At 37.1% G+C, this 14,161-nt stretch overlaps 1 protein-coding gene across 3 annotated transcripts in view; it reads right to left on the reverse strand.

The window, feature by feature from the left end:
- Positions 1 to 14,161, reverse strand: part of NFATC3 (nuclear factor of activated T cells 3) — a 60,022-nt gene that overhangs the window by 3,779 nt on the left and 42,082 nt on the right. The window contains exons 10-11 of one of the 3 annotated variants that reach the window (XM_050311138.1): positions 6,387 to 6,488; positions 102 to 179 (exon numbers count right to left, since the gene is read on the reverse strand). The exons of 1 other annotated variant lie outside the window; for it this stretch is intronic. In XM_050311138.1, coding sequence (XP_050167095.1) covers positions 102 to 179; positions 6,387 to 6,488 — 180 coding nt within the window. The remainder of the gene's footprint in view (positions 1 to 101; positions 180 to 6,386; positions 6,489 to 14,161) is intronic. One more of the 3 variants, XM_050311139.1, reaches the window with a different exon arrangement.

Raw genomic sequence — 14,161 nt, forward strand, 5'->3', positions numbered from 1 at the left:
AGGCACAACAAATAACAACTCCTGGCTCTTTCAAGCAACTTACAGAACTTCCTCAGATGTGGATTTACGTTAACAGAATATTCTTTTTAAATACTATATACCTGTTTGATGGGCCAGTTTTCTGAATCCTTGCATTTCTGAAGCTGCAGTAACCACATCTTCTTTTGTTATCAATTTTTCTGTAATAATTAAAAAAGACTAATATGCAGGCCAGTCGGTGTGTCTGTGTGTGCATATATGTCAAATTCAGAAAAGTTTAATCACCTAGTACTATTTAAAAGTAAGGGACGTCTCTGTGAATGTGACAAACTAGCACCTAAGTTATCAACAAATGAAAATGTTGGAGTCTTACTCTGAAGCTTAGATAACTGCTGCAGGACACTTGAGTTTGGAAGATGACAAAAATAATTATTTTAATGGATAAGTAAGTGTAAAAGCCGTGATATAACACATTAAATAGTAATGACAAATTTTGAACAAATATTAGATTATAACCAAAATCTGTATAATTATTTAATTGGTAGAGGCAGTAAATTCTGTCCTTTTCCAGGACTGAGTGGCAATAGGCTACAGTAACTCTTACTCAACAAGACTTTGAATAAGACTTTGCTAAATTATACCTTTATTACTGGCATGAGTTTGCTTCTATAAACAGGCATTTAATGGGACCCTTTTGTTGAGTAAGGACCATTCTTAATTAAAAAAAAGAATGTTTTGCTCTGGTAGCAAGCTGCTTCAGTATATTTGGAACCAGTGTATTTGGAACCTAGGCTTTTGTTATTTTGTTCTCCTTTGGGTAATTGTACAGAACAGTGTTGATGTACTCTACACCCTGCGCAGTGCTTCCTTAATCTTCCCTAGCAGGATTTAGCTTCCTACTAATCATTCCTGTCTGGTAGAAGCATAATAAAATCAATGTACATGTAGTGTAAATTGCTCCTGCTGCTTACAGTGTTCTCCAGCCTCAGCATTGCCTTTGGCAGCAGCAGGAGCATAAGTGGGTCTAAAAGAAAATGCAGTAATACTGTGAATACACAAGTTACACAGATCTGTGTAACTTATATAAAATTCAACTCTGAAAAAAGGTTTTGTCATATTCTTTTAATTTACTCGGGAGAGCTCTAAAACCACCTCATGTCACAGCACAGGGGGCATTTTTTATCTAAGAGTCGATCACTGGCAATGGTTTTCTCCCGCATGAATGCAAGGATAGCTTATTAAATACATGTTATTGCAGCTCCAAAGTAAGTTCAAACAGTTCAGACCAGCTATGTAAAAGCCAATTCCCTCAAGCATTACAAGATTTGCAATTTATTTGGTTTCAAAAAAAACCTTTCATTCAATGAACTTAACTAGCACTATAACACTGAAAATTGTGATTGCAGGTAGGGCACTTTTCCAAGTATTTTTATTAGGCCAACGCAATGCCATAAGTAAACACCTGCTAAAAAACTTTTTGTTTTTTTAAACAAAATCTAGATGTTCATTTAGAACAACTGTGATCCATCAGATTCTGTCATTAGCTTGCTCTAACTGCAGGACTTCTAACAGCTCCTGTCGACTGAATGCTACTGAGCAGTTGGTCTGTGCAAACTGAGTATCGCAGCTGTTCAGTACTGCTAAAATTTGATGACTGGTACAATAAAAACATTAAAAATAACTTTTTGAAGTTCAGTATTTTGAAAGTATTAGACAGATACTTCCCGTAAGTTTTGATGGATGATGTGTACCTGTACTGGCACCATCAGCACCACCTGGTCTATACTGCTGCAGTGTTTTGTAGTTCCCACAGGCAAAGGTGTTTAACTGAACAGCACGTAGCCATGTGGCATTACATTTTCCTTAAAACACATATTACACTGAATATAGTAGCTGGTCATACGGGGTTTTATTTGCCGAACTTCTGCATAAGTCATTATGTATTAATGAGTATTGAAGTTCCAGGTTAGTCTGTGTTGTTTTGTTCTAAATAATCATTGATTTGTTTGTAAGAAGCTGTCTTGTAGCATAGGGCTTTTTCTGGCAATGCTTTTACCAAGTGGGGAATACAGATTTATCTGGTTTACATGGATTTACATTAGAAGCATCTGCCATTTCTTAGGGAAATGCAGGATCTTGTCTTCATCCCAACAGAGAATTCTAATGAAGAAGTCTTACTTACTCCAGTGGCTTTGTCAGGATTGCTAATTTATAATCCCAATGAGTATTCAAGTGCACTTTTAAAAAAAATTAGTATCTAACTCAGTGTTCTATCAGAGCACCATGCAGGCCTCAAGCAAAGGCCAGAATGCTTTTACTGCTGTGTCTGGCCAAGGTGTTTTCTCCCAGACCACCGTCCCAACTAACACATCTTCCTATTTTATACTTTCCAGGAGTGTCTAGTTCATCTGTCTGCAACTCTGTGAGCAACAAATGGATCAGGGGAGCTTGCAGACTCCAGAAGACTGTACATTGACTAGATGAGGTAGAAGTGATGGCATAAAGTAGTTTAAAATGCAAATCATGAAGTCAGTAAGAAGAGATAAAATCCTGCACAGAAACGTACAAGGTTGAAGGTGAAACCATACAGCACTTTCCTTTTTGTATTAATTTGTGATGGAGAAAATTGTATTAAAAAGACTAAAACGGAAATCCAAAGGTTAGTATTTGAATGCCCTAGAAATATAGCTAGAAAGATTTCATATGCCCTTTAACTTAATCTTAAAAGCCATCCAGTCAGCAACTGCCTGTTTGGTACGTGTGGTACCGGGTGTTCTCACTGCTAATCCCATACCCTAGGCCTCTACGGTCAAGCCATGAGGAACCAGAAATTTTTTACATACTAAATAATTGCAGAGGCCCAGCTAGTATTTAGTAGTCATTTAGTACCTGCTCATTATCTAAAGTAATTTTGGATGATCAGTGTCAATTGAGTGGGTAACAGCAAAAGCATTATCAAATGTTTCCTGTGTTTACACTCCAGGTCACTAATCCTGAAATAATGACTGGACCAGATCACAAGAGAGAGGGTGGCACACACTACACTGTGTACATGTGTGGCATATTCCTCCACTACAACAGTGATAACTGCACTTTGAAAACTTGTTTGTCAGACATGGCTCAGATCAAAATGCAACACAGCTTTTTTAATATTTTTTTCTTTAATTTGGCTGTGAAATGGAAATGATTTTAACAGCTTTGTCTATTTATTGCTTTGTTCTTCTCCCTCTGTGCTGCACTGTAAAAGAATGAACATGCCCTGAGAGAGCACTGAAGGTCAACTGGAACCCTGCAAATACATTAAGCAGCAGAGTAACACCAATATCAGCGGAACAGAGAAGTGGGTCTGACTTTTGGATCTGCTGTCAAGCTGTAAAGTAAGAGCAACCACTTGTTCTGTTTTACTGGGTTCTTCCTACTGTTTTCACTTCACATCGTGCTGTTTGCCCATTTTCAGTCCCTGCTCACTGCACAAATGGAAGCAGCGAGAACACTGGGGTCTCCTCTGTCCTTGTCTTTCAGGCCTAGGACTTTGCCCCTGGGTCGGTGAAGGTTTGCACTGGGACAGCTGACAGAGCCAGTGTTCCAGTGTTTGTGCAGGACAGCCAGACTGTTCATGGAGAGCTCTTAAAACTCTGCAATTTGCAATCCAGAGTTTTAAGATAAACTAAAATTAGGTTGAACATTTGTGCAGTCAGTGACACACAAGAGCTGATCTTATCAGCTGTTCCAGTACTGACCAACCCCTCAGGAGAAATTCCCACCTAGAGAAAGTGATCCATATTTGCTGATTTGAATAGAATAATACTCTTGTGTTATGAAGTATAACATCATAATGAAAAATGATGCTCTTATTAATAAATGACTGAATGTTTTTTTTGGATAAAATTAAAAAAACCCAAAAATATAATAACAAGCACAGGTTTTATTCTTTACCTTACTCTAATTTCTACTTTTTCTTTAACTACCTGATTTTTTTTAATCACAAGGTCTTCCTCTAGAGGTTTCTAGACAGTTTCTGGTTTTCGCCCCTCTGAATAGCCGAGCAGCAGCAGTTTCACATTCACCTAGGCTCTAAATCAGATTTAAGTAGGAGGTTATACATTACAGTTGATAACTGTTTCTTACTCTTTCAGAGCTGTTGTCTGGCATGTCATCTACTTGAGGACAATTGTCACTGTCTGTTCTGAAAACTTTTCACTGACACCTTACCTTGAACAGGTCCTGCAATATGTCTCTTTTTTTCATAGGACTTTGGGCATGAGAATCTCTAGTTCCTCAACTGTGAACATCGACACAAAAAAATTTCTAAGATAATTTATTTTATTTTAATTGAATAACTGATTTGTCATCTGTGGGGTACGTTTCACATTTAATCTAATAATTTTCATGTTCTTTTCTGTTTTCTGCATTTGGAAGCACCTTGTAGTCTCTCTCACTTCAGAGTAATTGTACACTTCATATGAACCTTCATAAACAGTTTGCAGACTGCTTGCAACTATTTGATCCTTTGATCACCTGTTATATCTCAGTAAGTTTGATTGTGTTCCCATAGTTCACCTTTTCATGTTTGTCACAGCCTGTAATGCTGAAACTGCAACAAAACAAAGACTTATTTTTTTTCCAGGCCATTTCTGTATGCTCCTTTGGACCAAATAAAGAGGTATTTCCCCTTGTGGGTTCTCCTCATGACTTAGTACTCCACACAGCAGTCATCACACTTACCCATTCTATAAAGGATGACTCAAGTATTCCATTAGTTATTTCCTGCCTTTGCAGATGCTCTAATCTCCTGCAGAACACCACAGCTTACAGTTGCTCTCCTCTTCAACAGTATAATTTAGAAGCTATACTCTTCCTAGTTTAACCCTGAAAGCTGGCTCTTCAAGAATTCTGTACTAGCAATGAATACAGAAAGCTTCTCTCATTTGACACTGCATTCTTCAAGGTACAAAACCATTCTACTTTCCTGTGTAAACAATCTCTTGTATTAGTACCGCACTATCTTGTGCCAAATATATAAAATACTCATTATTTTAGTTTTAAAAATGCCATGTTTCTCAATTGTATTTCTCACATGCCAATGTAAGCATGTTTCTCTTTAAGTTTGGGTCTCTGTCCATGTGCCCTTTTTAAAAGGGACCTGTTGGTGTACATTTCATAAGCCTAAGCTTGGGGTTTGCCAACCTGTGTGTTATTCTTTAGTTGATGAGACTGGTATTTGGGGGTTATTTTATTACTTAATTGAATTTTCATTTTTCAAGAACTTCTGCTTTTCAACAATTATTCTGAACCTACCAGAGCCTGAGTTGCACAGGATGTAGTCTAGAACACCAAAATAATCTAAGCTATAACTTGCAAATTACTAATCGTTTTGCTGTTTCAATATATAGGAACGTCAACTTAGGGTACAGAGTCCTTTCCCTACCTTTGCCATTCTGAATAGGAGCTACTTACCTTACTAATAACATTTTGATATGTAAGGAAAGCAGAACTAAATTTCTTGAAAGATGATAAAAGACCAGTGTGATTTATTTCAGTTTCACAGGCAAACTTAAGGTCAGTCTACACATGAATTGTGTGAAAGTTTAATTAAGAGCTTGATTACTTTACTGTTACTAATCCCAAATCTACTGTACACAGGTATTGCCCTTTAAAAATCAATGGGGAATGTAAAGCATGTTATATATCTTTTTTATATATCTTTTAATGTATGTGTATATGCATATATATTGGAAAAAAGGGACAATGTAGTTCTTTGGCATTTTAGGCATGTTTGTAATAGAGTGAAAAACACTTAAGTGTAAACACAAACAAGACCCATATACCATGCATCAACTTCTAACATTAGTATTTAGAAGAGTCGTAATGCATAATTATCTTGTTTATATGTGAAATAAAGAAGCTGAAATAATAAATCCAGATGTTCTTTCCCAATTACATGGCACATTCAACTTGAAATCTGGCTATAAATCTGTATTTCTAATACTTAGATTGGTGGTGTACACCACTGTATTCCATCTATTTAAATTGATATTGCTTCATCTTTTTAATAAAGAGAAACATTCCAAATTTATCAGGTAACTTATCTGGCCACTCTTTAACCATGTTCATATTTGGCTTAAGATTTTCATATCCTCTTTTTTGTTTTCCTAGATCCTACAGCAGTCAAGAAGTTCTGTGGCAGCTATACATACTTTGAGTGGAGGATTTTACTGAGTGACTGTACATCTGGTTCACAACTGCTGAATTTCCAACTATTTCAGAATACACAGGTGTCCAATTACAGTAATACTTCAGTATTACACAGCGCTTTTCACTTGTAGCTCATAAGACTATTAAAAGACTTTCCCCTTTCCTTTGTGCTCCAATTTCAAACATTGAAGCATTTGAGCAAGCAGACTCACCCTCTAGATTTTCCACATAGGAGTTGGACATGAATGCTGAATGTTGAGTCCATTTCTCTGTTGAACCTGATGGCTGGTATTCCAGGTCAGAGATAAAACTGTCTGTATCAGAGAAGAAGACAGACATAACTACTGACTGGACTAAACCAAGAAGTTACAGTTCACTCAACCAGGAAGTGATTTTCATTTTTCTTTTAATAGCACTAAATTTAAATACCCAGCTTCATTCACAACTACTGCGTAAGCCAACATAACTATTTATAAATTATCAGAGTGCTTACTAAAAATGGTATCATTTATCTTGTATACATAGTTACTTTTCAGTTAGCAACCATAAAGGTAATGGTTAATATTTTTGGATGTCTGCCTAGTTGTATCATCGTGATTTTTATACTACTTAAATTTGGTTTTAGTATTTGTATTAGTTTAAAACATTCCTCCTGCAGTTTTCTCAATCTGCTTTACTTACTGTTGCCAAATTAAAAGTGCTTGTTCCCCTTGACAGCAGCTCCACTGAACAAGGTAGACAAAAGAGTACTAGTAAATAAAACCTTTATTGTTATTTTCCCTATCCTTTAACCAAAAGAAACTGTCGCTGTACACAGCTGTTGGCTTCCTCCTTACTTGTCACACTGTCTGTACACTTTATCCAAGGTATTTCTCTGCAGTCAGACCACACACAGATCCAAGTGCCAGAATACCAAGTATTATCTTGGCACAGGTGACTCTCTGAGACTAAGGCCATGTGAGAAATCCCAGAGGAAGTGAAGAGCTGTGTGTCACTGAACTGCTTTTCCTGGAGAAAAATCAATGTCAAATAGTGTGTTCATTACTTTAACCAAGTGTGTTTTTATTCAGTTGTGATTGGTGGCTATGCAGAGCTTACAGCAGTGTATGGGGTTGGATATAGAGTGGTTTTTTCCTGTGCAAGACAGAGCTGCAAGTCTAATAAATTAGGTTTTAACACAATTAACAAAATTACTCTGGACCATGTCCAATTTGTGCCTTCTGGACAGAGGCACACACTTGTTTTGCCAGCATGGTTTCTAAGCCCTGCTTAGGGGTCACTCCCGGGAGAATGAATATACTCTTACTTCCTTCTGAAATTCAATCAGCTCAAATGACTTCTTTGGGTGACTTCTTATGCTTAATTGTTCAAAGTGTAAAGTTACATGTATTTAAATTGGAAGTGGAAAGCTTTATCCGGGTTTCAATGAAAATGTCCACTGCCACGGTGAAGGAAAGGAGTAGATTAAGGATAAATTCTTGTCAAATAACAGGAGATTAAGAAAAGAACATTTCTCCCCATCCATTATGGTAGAAACAGCAAGAAAGTGATATTTATTTAAAGATCTGATGAAACTACAGAGATGGGCAGGAAACTACCTCGAGATGAAACAAATTTACTTTTGCCAGCAACCCTCTTTAAAGGCACAGCTTTCAAAGGACCAGACAACAAACACTCTCAAAAAACCTCCAGAGAGAAAGTGCAGTTCATTAGCTCATAAAGCAACAGGTTCTGCACCATAAAGACAGCACAGCTTATACAGTAAGGATTATCTGTCACTCTAGCATGGAAACATGATTCTGAGCAGTTTTTCTAATTAATTTCATACTTAAAGGGATTCTGAGGTTCTTGTCTGCCCTAACAAAGCTACCAAGTATTGCCAGGTTTGCTTTTATCAACTCCTGACAAACTGTCATGTATGGCACATGTCTCCAGCCAGCACCTTCTAGAATGAAGCACGTGCGCTTGCCTTGAGCATACACTACTTGTCGTTTGTGAAACATGGTAAACAAAGCATCAGCCTTTTCTAGTGTGTTATGTAGCATAAGGGGTTTGATCAACACGCATGTAAGTTAGATAGAACTTGAGCTACCACATAAATATTCATTAAAAATACCTTTCTACCTCATAATTTCATAAACATTTGAGAAAGTTTTTTACTTCTTAAAGCATCACTAAAATGTGTTCTTTAATGAAAGAATATAAAACCAAAATTAAAACTATTAAATTGAAACAAAAATCAAGAAAGCTGACACCCTTCAGATCTGTTTAACTCATCAAAAATTCATATTTTTATGAATGACTTCTTTGTCTTGGCTCATCCCTTAAGTAAAGAAAGGTTAAGAAAAGCTTTAAACCTTCAATTATCTGCACCAGATTTGGGTCAAAGCAGGAAGTCAACTTAAAATTAGAGCTCTGTTCCGGATACAGGCAGACCAAAAGGCTACTGGAGTTATACCATTTGATTTTCAAGATCTCTTCCTACAGAAGTCAAGTAAATTCCTTTTTTATAGCACTATCTGATTAGAAGTTTGGCCTGTGTATCCTACTGAACTGAAGTAGGATGTGTGGGCAATGGGACTTAAACCTAGGAGATGTACTGGTTTTAGAAAAGTGGATTCCAAAAATATTTTGGGATAGGTGATTGTAGTGTAGCTACAGTAAGTAACAGTTTCTTAATATGCCCCACAAAAAGAAGTTGATACAATCGTTTTGGTGTGTTTAGGGGAGGGCTGAGTGAATCACTCTACTAACAGAGGCAACAAGGACCAGTAAACCTCAAAGAACTCTATGGACAGACTGCAGCACCCATTTCCTCAGACACAGGCCTTTGTTGTCAACTCCAAACAGAACTCTATCAGCGGCATTTATGTGAAGAATCCCTGTAACTACATCACATTGCTCATTGCAGTATATTTAGCCTGGTTTTGACTCCACATGACCAGCAAGTAATACAGTGTCAACTTTCCCTAACAACAAAAAAGAAAGAGCTGCCAGGCTATAATTAACCCTCAGTCCTCCGTGCTGTGGAGCAGCCACAGCTGATTTTGCTGGTTTGACACCGAACCAGTCATATGCCAAGCCATGTCTGCTACAGCAAACCACCAAGGACATGGTGGGCTGCCTTACACATCACCATTCCAAGTCATAGGCCAGGTTGCTTTTAATAATTTCAGGTTTGATGCCAACTTTACTAAGAAGTACTACTTTTTTATTAACTGACAAAATAAGGCTGCATGAAATTCTGGAGGAGTGCAGTTTTTGTGTGCACATAACGCTTATAGCTGTATAGATAGGCTGCGGGTGCCTGCAGAGTCACAATACAAGTTCTGCAGTTATGTGGTACAGTAACAAATACCTTGTTCATGTCTTGGTCATGATGTCACACTCTGCATTTCCATATCCTGTTAAACCCATCTCCCTTAAGTCATGTTTACCCCCTTCTCTCACACAAGGAGAGAGATGAGTCCGACCCAGGATTAAGCGTGAGCCTTGGTGCTGGAGGACATGCGCTGTGCAATGGAAAGGAGTGCTGAAGTGTCTCAGTGTATTTTTGCAGTGTCACAAGGCTGCTGAGCTCCTTCCAGCTTTGCTGCTATGCCAGCACCTGCACCACGATGCAGACATGCCACTTGCTCTCATGGAAGAAGTTTCTAACCTAATCCCTAAATGGAAATATTTTTGCAGTGGTGCAATGAGTTGAGTTTACTTTGCGTTAATTACAAGATGTCCTGTGGCTCTCAGAGGGAGAGCTGATCAGACACCTGAGGATTTAACTGACATTTTTACGAATCAGAAGTCTGTAACTGGTCTTCTCAATAGATGCCTTGCTGTCACAAATTTTATGGACACAATGAATCCACTAGAAGATATGGTAATAGCATTCTTCAACTGCTGACAAGCTCTGATGGATAACACTCTTCACCTTTCCTCACCAACCTTTTGCTTTTAAACCACTGGTCAGTCTGGATCTTTACCCATGTTGGGCATGCTGCAAGATGCAATGTTTTGTTCCATGCTCAGGAGAGAGTAAAACCACCTTCGATTTAAAATGTACATCTCAAGTTTGAGCTGCACCAGCAAGACAACACGTTTTTGAGTTGCTCTCCTCCATACTAAGCTAGACTCTCGCATTCAGTATTTTCTGTGTTTCTTCACTGCTCCATTTGGCAGGACACTGCCTTAATTAAGAATGACTTGTTATTGCATAAGTTTTAAATATAGACAGAAATACAAAGTACATTCATTCTACAATATTTTCTTATTAATTACTACTTTGATTCTCCAGAAATTAAGTTGAAGCTACAGTAAAAAGCAACCTGTAATGATGTACACATTTTCTAGCCAAGATCAGAAGAATCTGAGCTTCTCAGTAAGAGACTTTATCAGCTAGAGAGTCATCACAGAACTACTAAAATGAATGAATGCTAAAATTCTACATGGAATATGGCTGAGAAAGAAGACTTATTGCTTTATATATACACAAAATGATTAGGGGATTTCTAGTTATGATTTATAGTAAATCCACATACTGGATTTTCTAATCTCCAGCTTTATATAATGAGGATGCAATGAGTAATGAAATGTAAGAGGATTAGTAGAAGGTCATCCTGATTTGCTAAATACAGCCTAACGCAATACCTTCAAAATGGTTAAATACAGTTGTACATGCTGGAAATCTCATCACTGTAGAAAGTCATGAAATCCAAGGTAAACGCCCTCCTAAACTGCAAACCACAAGATATTAAATTTTAGATCAACAGTATTAGAATAGATTTAAATCTAAAACGTGACAGTGGGATAGCTAAACCACCACATTAGGAGCACTTTTTAAAATCAGAGTGAGGGGAAATTATTAAGGCCTCATCATATAACTAGACTGAGTCTGAGTAGCTTTTTTTTCAAGGGGGAAGAAATGGGACCTTTATTAGAGGAATATGCAGCAGAGCACAGTATGGATGATGGGTATGGGAAAGGACAGAAATGACCAGCTGCCTGTTTCCTGTCACTGCAGTTGCCTTGTTTACACCTATTTGCAGCCCTAAACATTCCACTGTCTATCCAGGGAGATGTTAACCTGGGGTGTTGGGCAGAGGGCTGACTTGCTGAATGACATTGAGGGTAAAAAGGTCCAACAACACATCAGGGGAGAGAAAAAGCAGAGGGGACAAATAAAGTGTAAGAAGTTGCTTGTACATAATTCTGGTCTGAAAGTTTACCAGTTTGTACAGCCTGACTACTGCAAAGACCTAAGTGAAAAGAGTAGTTTTTCAGAACACATTTGAAGTAGTAACATACAATAAATATTACTTTGAAATTGTGTTGTTTCAAATGTTTTCTGTAATATAATTTGAATTTCATATCTAGGTATCCTCATGCATTTTGATCTCTCATTTCTTCAAGTGAATTAGAAAGTGTTTCCTGCAGGAAGCAAAAACAGGAAGAGAAGCAACAAAGCAGAATAGCAAATTCAAGGTGGAGATTAGAGAAGTCAAAAGGCATCAACAGGATCCTGTTAAAAAACAAGATAATGAAGTGTCACACGAACTTCAGTATAGGAAAAAAAAAGGAAAAAAGTGTCTTTATACAGGCACACAGGTGTAGGATCTGCTTTCAAATTATGTAATCCATGTTCACTCATACTCTGAACAGAGCCCAGCTTGCTCTGACTGGTAAAGCAATAAATAAAATATAAAAAGATGCTCCACTGGTCACTGGCAAACATCTTGGACTTTGCAGGGAAGCTGTAAATGGTGATGTCAGATGTGTTACATCTTTCAGGAGATGCTGGATTAAGACTAATCCAGATGGTTTGAGCACTAATGGGTGAAGCAGCTTTGTAGTTCTGTATTAGTGGATTTGGAGGGATTTTTGGTGTGTTTTGAAGAAAACACCTAAGTTTGGCTGAAGAGGCAGCAAGATTCACTTTTAAGAGTCTTGCTTAAAGGAATTTATGTAACTACTACCCACACTGCCACTTCTGGAGGTGGGGTGGTGGTGTTTTGGTGGGGATTTTAGTTTTGTTGGTTTTTGGGTTTGTCTTTTTTTCCCCAGTTTTGTGGGGGTTTTTTTGTAGTGTTTTTTGGTTTTAAAGAATTTTAAATCATATCCCGTCAAGCTATACAGGAACTCCAGGACTTTGTCATGAGGTAGCGCTTCCATACTGCACTGAAATTTTGTAAAATATTTTTAGAAATATTCTTTGGCAAAGAAAACATCTACTATTTTTAAATAGTGCGTGTTACTTAAAAGAAAGAAGATAATTTATGCCCTCAGAGGTTTTTTTTGAATTTGTTTACTTTAAGACTACTGACTGAAATACATGTCAGTAATCCAGACATGATTTAAAGAATTTTCAATTGGCTTTGCCTCAGTGTTTTGAGGGGTTTATTTGCCTTAATTTGTAACCCTTAAAAACCTATTTTCCAACTAAATATGGTTTTCATGTTTAATGTATTAGCTGGGAGAACATACTTTATCAACATTCATTTCTGTATGTAATTATGTTTGGATGTTTTTCTTTAATTGTTATAACATTATTGTAGAATAACCTATTTGCTATTTGTGCCTGTCTCTCTTTGTACAGGAACTAAAATTCAGATAGACACAAAAGAAGAAAAATTGAAATTATTTTTTAAACCAAAGTAATACGTTAGATATATTATTTTAAAAGTGTTCTTGTCTAAACATGTGGTGGTTTTTTTTGTTGTTGTTTGGGTTTGTTTTTTTTTACTTCAAGCTGATTAAGCAGAGGAAGTATTCTCTCATGTTGAGAGAACTGAGTAGTTCTATAGGACTTTTGGAACAGCAGGTTTCAGATCAGACATCTGATTTGTATTTGTTGATTGGAAGCGAAAAAAAATCCCCAAGCCCAACCCCTAGGCATGGCAGGAGCACGGAAGTGAAAAGCAGAGACTCTCTCTGCTTGCAAACCTATTGCTGCAGCCAAGTGCTATTTATCATTTAAATCCATGTTCAATTTTCCATATAGAAAGAGTCTTGTTTAATCACCAGTAATCAGAAATTCTTTAAATTTCCATAACAATCATCATTTTAAAAAAGAAATTAATAAAACTGTGGCCATTTGACTCACAAGTATATTGATTATATTTCTCTAAATAATTAACAAGTGGCCATGTTTGAAGTGTGGCTATTACAGCTTTTCCTATGATTTGTCTGTCTGTCTTTGCCAGCACAGAAACAACTCAGTAATGTCAGTGTGTTAAGCAATGGAAATAGTTTCTGAAAGTAACTAATATTTGTGATGTAGGCAAAAAAACTGGCTTTCTTTTTACATTTTAATTTCTGAACAAGTATAAACAAACTGCCAAGATGCTCATAAATGCTAAACACTTCTGCTCACACTGTGAACAGTCTAACTACAGTATCTAGTTGTATTTTATTTATTCCTACATCTTTTGTTTGTGGGTGTGGAGAGAAGAAGGATGAGAAAAAAAGTAGGTTCTAACCTGACATGTCCCGAAACATTAGATTTCTTTCTCAGTCCTCTATACAGAAGTAGAAAATGCTACTTTTTTTGCTGCATGCTGTTTCACAAAGCCTTGCTCTCCTCCCCTCAGCAAGTCCTTGACAGAATCAGTCTCTTCCTTCTTTTCTAAATAAAGTTAAGTTGATTGATAAACAGTGTTTCTAAAAAGAGAGTTTTGTTTAATTAAGGTGGCCACTGAACTGAAAGCCCAAGTGTATTGGTTTCTCTCATTTTCTACCTACCGTGCCATGTCTTTGAAGGCATTTCCTACTGAATTTTGTTACTACTGTCTGGAGGTAACAATAGCAAGGCTGCATTTATGCAAGGAGCTGGGACTGACATGGATATTTAACAGATCGTCTACACTTAAATCTTTATACTACTGCTGATGCAATTAAGTAATTACTAGGGATGGTTAAAAAAACCCCAAGCCACAACAGTAAAGGCTGTTGGAGAAAAGAGACACTAGTGAGATTCCCTTCATCAATACCAAACACA

Source organism: Myiozetetes cayanensis, unplaced genomic scaffold, assembly GCF_022539395.1.
Source record: "Myiozetetes cayanensis isolate MyiCay16 unplaced genomic scaffold, myiCay2020 scf16, whole genome shotgun sequence".
NCBI classification, from domain to species: Eukaryota; Metazoa; Chordata; class Aves; order Passeriformes; family Tyrannidae; genus Myiozetetes; species Myiozetetes cayanensis.